A 6,233-nucleotide genomic window follows, 5' to 3' on the forward strand; every position below is an offset into this window, starting at 1 on the left:
CTTCTCCAAGGCTCAGCAGCACCAGCAGCACAGTGACTTCAGGCTCCATCTTGATGTCTGCATATTTCTTGACAAGACAAAGATGGTCTCAGCAGCCAGGGACCTGACTGAGAGGTCGGTGTCTTCCACCAAGGGCTGCAGGGCTGCAAGAGAAGGAAGCAGAGCAGACATGAAACTCCACTGCCTGCAGAGACCCCCAGGAGTCCCCTCCAGACCATGCCAGCCCCACCCATCTCCTTCCCTGGCCAGGAGGAGCAAGTGGGACAAATAGACCAGCTGGAAGCTGCTGCTCAGGAATTCCCCATGTGCCCCTGACGTGTTCCTCTGCCCCTGGAGCATTTTCCTGCAGCCAGGCCAAGCCTGGCAGCACCCTGGCCAGGCTCTGTCCCCTGCCCCACCAGCCCTGGCCAGCACAGCACTGCCCCTGCTCACCGTTGCAGATCTCCCTCATCTTCTTCTTGCTTACGTTCCTCAGGTGCTCCACACCAAGCCCTAGGCACAGAACTCCCCGTGAGACTTCTGCTCCCCAGCACACTCCCAGCAGCACAGCCCCCAGCCCTGCCAGCTCGGCTGCACGCCCTCCTCCCCCTCAGCAGGGCTGACCCCAGGGCAGGACTGTGCCCAAGGGCGGTGGCACTGACCAAGGCCCCCAGCAAGCCCAAGCCCACCTGCATGGTGGGCCCTGCGGGGGTGGGGGGGGTGGTCTGGGGCAGGGCTGCCAGAAGAGGGACCCCGGGGACAGTAGCTTACCAATGAACCCGACGGCCGCCTCTCGTATGGTGGCCTGAGTGTCCTCCAGGTATGGCAGGCTCTGACACAGGTATTCTTCCACCCTGCTCCTGTCGTGCGCTAACTGAGAAAGCACAAGAGCACGGGGCTGGTACGGACCCTCCCCAGCCAGCCATCCGCACCAGTCCCTGCTCCCAGCACCCCCTTCTCCCCCGGCAATTCCCATCTCCCAGCCAGAGTCCGGTGGGGCTGAGGTTCAGAGAGCGCCACAGGCAGATTGCGCCTGGGGGTGGCAAGACCTCTCTGTCCCACTGCCAGGGCCCACGGGTGCCAGGTCTCCTGGAGGAGAGCTCTTGGGGACATCTGTGCTTGGAGGCAGGGAAGGAGGGTGCAGCTCCAGGCTCTGGGCTCCAGGCTGGAGCAGGGCAAGCAAGGCACAGCTGCACAGCCCTCCCCACGGGCACGGGGGGCAGCCCTTGTCCAGCCAGCCTGGGGTCTGGGGACTGTCCTCACCAAAAACTCTCCAACCAGCCGTGTGTGATACGGCTCAGGCATGTAGTTGGGCATCCTCCACCCCAGGAACTCTGTACAGGCAACGAAGGTGTCCCTAGAGGCCTGCAGAGAAGCACAAGATGGGAGATGGCATCAGAGCCCAGGGAAGGAGACCTGGCATCCTCCTCCTCTTGGCCACGCTCTGTGTCATTCCCAGTCCCTTTTGGGAAGAGGCAGCAGGGGACAGAGTCTGAACCGGGTTCAGTGCCCAGGGCAGGGACACAGGGCAGCCACCACCTCAGGCATCTCACACTGCCGGCCTGCAGAACAGGGATCCTCAAGAGCTGCTGAGCTGCCACCAGGGATGGGGGCAGAGTGAAGGGCAAAGGTGGTGTGGGCCCACGGCTGTAGGCAGCGAGGGCTGGAGTCCCAGAGACACCGGGGCAGGACGGAGCTAGCAGCATGTCCCATGGACACCCCCAGCAGGACGCTTGGCTCCCCAGCTGGGGCTGCCCCAGCTCCTCCGTGCCCAGGCTCCAAATGGGCAGAGCTTTGATCCTGGGCATCAGGGCCAGTCCCCTTCGGGCTGCATCTCCCTTCCCACAGCTTTCCCTGCCCCAGTCTGGGGAACGGGGAACAAGCTGGCTCTGTGACTGTGGGCTGCTGCTGAGCCCTGCTGGACCAGGCAGAGCAGGTCTGGGAAATGTCTGTGCCAGGTTCTCCGGCCCTGCTCGTGCCGGGGCTGCAGGAAGCCTTCCTCTGGGCTGTGCTGAAGGAGAGCTGAATGGGGAGAGTGGGCCCGCAGGGGACCCCACCTCCCCATCCACCTCTGAAGCGGGCAGCAGGGGGGAAGGAGGAAGGCAGCAGTGGGATCAGTGCAGGGAAGGACCGGAGCAGTGGGACCCTGAGGTGACACGCATTCCCAGACTCTGACATCCAGCGGCCCTTGCCTCTTCTGCCCAGACCACCCCCATGGTGTCAGCACTCCCTTCTCCATGACAATACTTGCTGGTCACTGCACCTTGGCCACGCTCTTGATCTGGTCATTCCTATGCAGGAACAGTGGGAGAAGGACACTCTGCACTTTCTTTGCCATCTTTTTCTTCTGTCTCCCCACCACAGTCTTCACCACGTCTTTGAAGAGTCTGATGGAGATCTCCCGCAGCTGGCTGGACTCCTGGTAGGGAGGAGGACAGAAGGACTTCAGCAACAGCCACTCCCTGCCCACAGTGAGCAAGGGCATTAGCGTGGCTGATGGGAGGGGAGAGGCTCTGCGGTCAGATCCTGAACACAGGAACTGTGGACCAGATCTGCAGCTGGGCTGGAGGGCAGCCCTCCTTGCAGAGCACCCATCTGTAGGGCTGAGGCTCCCACAGCAGCCTTACATCATCAAAGAGGGGCAGGAGCTTCTCTGCCAGCTGCAGAGCGATGAGGCTGGCCTCCTTCCTCTTCATGTGACCCATCATGTTCCTGAAGAATTCCAGGGACTTCATCTTGACATCAGTGTTGGCATGCCGCAGGGTCTCCATGATGTCTGGCAGCAGGACCTGCATTTTTCTGGCCTGTAGAGAACACACAGTTTCCTTATTGTGCAGCAGTGAAGACCACCCTGGCAAAATTGTGCTGGTCGCTGAGCACCAGCCTCCCATCCAGCTCCCCAGCAGGTGCCACAGGAGCCGGTCAGCACAGCAGCCCCTTGGCAGGCCGTGGCCACTGATAGGGAGCATGAGGAAGGGAGTGCAGGAGAGCAGTGTCCCCTGCTCAGCCCACCCCCTTTTCCAACCGGCCTGAGGGCTCCCCAGGCACCCACCAGCCCCAAGCTGCCACTGGAGCTGCTGCCTCTCCCATCCCTCTCGGCTGCCTTGAAATGGCTTCAGGTGCCCGAGAGAGCTGGCTTCGGGAAGGAGGGAAGAACAAGGCCTGACAGGGCTCATGGGCAGGGCAATCCAGCCATGGGGTACTTACATCCATCAGCCAGGACTCAGGGTCTCTAACGGCCATGTCCAGGACATTGCTGCCCATCTGCCTGGCATAGAAGTCGTCTGCTGTCAGGGCCTCAGTGGCCACAAGGACAGTGTCTGTCGCCTGAGAAGGCTGGAGGGATTCTTCAAATACCTATCCGAAGAAGGAAGGGAGGGAAGGCATGTCACACTGAGCAGCACCCTGATGGTGCTGCTTGGCTGAGCAGCACAAACAGCTCTGGTGCCCAACAGTGCTGGCAGCAGTGCCTGTAGAAAAGCTGGCAGCAGGGGCTGCAGTCTCTGCAGGGTGGAGGATGAGAGCAGAGGGCCCCCAGGGTGAGGGAGGAGGGTTGGGGTCATGGGCAACATGTGTTGGTCCTCTGCAGAACTAGGGGCTCGCTGGTGGCCAGGAGGGCTGGAGCTGCTGCGGGGGCCACCCTTGTGGTAGGCCCTGCTCAGGGACAGCAGCAACCATCTCACCCGGGACAGCGAGGCCGTGCCAACCACTGATTCTGGGTCTCTTTGCTCACACAAGCCCTCTGCTTATCCCACAGACCAGAGTCCCAAGCAAGGGGGGAGCTCATTACCAGCATCACGTCGCTGCTGTCGAGCGGAGGAGGCAAGCGGGTGCTGTCAGCATCCCGTCCCGCTTGCAGGTCTGGATGCTCCGGATTCTCCTGCTCTGGCAGTGTCTCGGCTACATGGAGTGGAAATACAGAAGAGTCAGTAAGGACACACCAACAGTGAAAAGAGCTTTAAACTCAGCACGGCTGGGAAGGGAGGCTGTGCTGGAGGCGGCTCCCAGCCCTGAGCAGCCCTGCCATTCAAGCACCGCTGGCACCCCTGCCCACGGGTCGTCTGATTCCAGTGTGCCGAGGAAATGGGACCCCGGCACCGAGCCGGTCGCCCACTCTGGCTCCGGCCCTGCCCAGCCCCGGGAGGCCCTCACTCACCAGCCTGTAGCAGCTGCACCATGGACACATCGCAGAGCTCCGGCAGAGAGCTGCTCTCCTGGGCAGCCTCTACCTCCTCCAAGGCCACCCTGGGGTGGCTGGCAGCTCTCTCTGACATGCTGCAAAATGCAGAAAAGTAGGGAAATGCCTCAGTGCTGTGGGACTGCCGGGCGTGGCAGGGAAAGACGTGGGCTGCGCTGGAGGTGCCCTCGCCAGCTCCGTGCTCCTGTCTTGTCCCGTCACTGTCTTGTCAGACACTGCAGGGCCGCCGCCACGCTGGCGGCTTTTGTAGGGTGTCACAGAGGTGCGTCACAAAGGGCCCCACTGTGACCCGCCACCAGGGCCAGCTGGGCACGTCACAAAGGGCCCCACTGTGACCCGCCACCAGGGCCAGCTGGACGCGTCACAAAGGGCCCCACTGTGACCCGCCACCAGGGCTGCGAGGGGCGGGGCGTCCACTGCAGGTAGTAGGGAGACAGCTTGCCACTGGCCCACGGGTCCTCCCAGGGTGCCCCCAGGCCTCCACCTGCCCTTATGTCCCCTCAGGACTTTCCCGTACCCTCTGGCTCATCATCCCTGAGCCCGGTGTTCACACGCCCTGGCATGGCCCTGGCTTCTCCCCTTCCATGTAGTGCTCTCTTTGCAGATCTACAGTTTCTGTCATCTCACAGTTAAGTCCTTCCCCCCCACACTCTGAAAATCTCTCTCAGCACCAGGAAGCCAAAGATGGTTACGCCTGCTCCTCTCCTCCAACTGCTCTCCGGGGATACAGTTGTCGAAGGGACTCTTACAGTGTCTATCGCTTACCAGATGCTGTCAGAATAGGAGACCCAAAAGAAATATCCTCTCTCTTTTCTACACTGCCCTAACATGTCGAATCGGGGCCCTCACCTACAGCCTAAGAGACACAGAACTTGATGGGTCAGTCAGAAAAGTCTTCTCTAAACACATGGATTTCACTGGGATCCAAATCACGCCTGATTGTTCTGAACAGCTTCTGAGCTGCTCCTTATTTGTGCCTTTAGAGATTTCTCCACATTTCTAAGGTGGGCAGTGAAGAGGATAGACATTTTAGGATGGTGTCTGCCATCTCATTGCTTTTTTTCACATAGCACTCTAATACTATCTGCTGTTCCATCAATGTCTCTTTTCTAATTCAGTTGACGTACTTGCAGTTGCCCTTTGTAGTTCAGCAACCCCTAACCATGGGATAAAAGCTCGTACAAGCAGGTGGGACTTAGCACCACACTCTATCAGAGGGCTGTAACGCTTTTTCTCATGTATATATGTAGTTATGAGCTACAGAGGCAGAAGAGAGAATGGTTCTAACCTGTGCGGATGCTATGAATGCACCTAGAATACCCTTCCCATCCCAGGGTGAGGGTAAACACATGAACACCCTTTCTCCACAGATACAATATTGCCCCGGTAGTTGTGTCAATAGAGTAGTAGAATCTTCAAATAAATCTTAACCATGCAAACCGTTTCCTGTAAAAGGATTAGCATGTGCTGGATCGGATTGTTTAGGTAAGCCAGTAAGGCTTGGACCCAGATTAGATGACTCGGATCAATCAGGATCCCACAGGAAACCAAAATTTTACAGTTCTCTTTCCTTTGATTAGGGCTTCCTACAGAGTACCAAGTTCATTTACCTGTGAACATCCACATTGCTTTGGAGTTTGCAGAGCTCAATAAAGCCTGTCCCAGAACAAATTAAAATGGGATGTCTCATGGTAATAGCTTTCATGGAAGGGTTTTTAAACTCTTATTAGTAAGAAAAGTGTAAGATTAGTAAGCATATTGTAACGAAGACAATTCCCTCTTGAGTTTTAAGTAAGGATATAGTTCAGTCCGTGTGCAATCCATACGTAACAAATCATTTTCCACTTTCCTGTTGTTGAATTTTTACAGAGGGTTAGCACGTTCACAGCCAGTCCACTAGCTCTGTGTAGGTTGCCGGCTGTGGGTAGTTTTGTCCCTGCAGTGGGGGATGTTCCCTTGGTGGCAGGCAGATTTCCTGCTTCCATTTCTAGACTGGTCACATCTTTCAGGAGGGAGTGATGGATCCGTTTAGATTTTTCTTCCACCTTTACTGCTG

At 58.0% G+C, this 6,233-nt stretch overlaps 1 protein-coding gene across 1 annotated transcript; it reads right to left on the reverse strand.

Moving 5' to 3' along the window:
• Window positions 1-432: 432 nt before the first annotated feature.
• On the reverse strand, window positions 433-4,253 carry LOC141948979 (uncharacterized). The gene is made up of 8 exons (XM_074882089.1): window positions 4,136-4,253; window positions 3,770-3,879; window positions 3,187-3,336; window positions 2,607-2,783; window positions 2,243-2,398; window positions 1,243-1,344; window positions 751-849; window positions 433-492 (listed from the first exon to the last, which is right to left on the reverse strand). Exons 1-8 carry the CDS (start codon window positions 4,251-4,253, stop codon window positions 472-474), a joined length of 933 nt encoding a protein of 310 aa, XP_074738190.1. The 3' UTR covers window positions 433-471.
• Window positions 4,254-6,233: the final 1,980 nt, after the last annotated feature.

This window comes from Strix uralensis, chromosome 12 (genome assembly GCF_047716275.1).
Source record: "Strix uralensis isolate ZFMK-TIS-50842 chromosome 12, bStrUra1, whole genome shotgun sequence".
Classification (NCBI taxonomy): Eukaryota; Metazoa; Chordata; class Aves; order Strigiformes; family Strigidae; genus Strix; species Strix uralensis.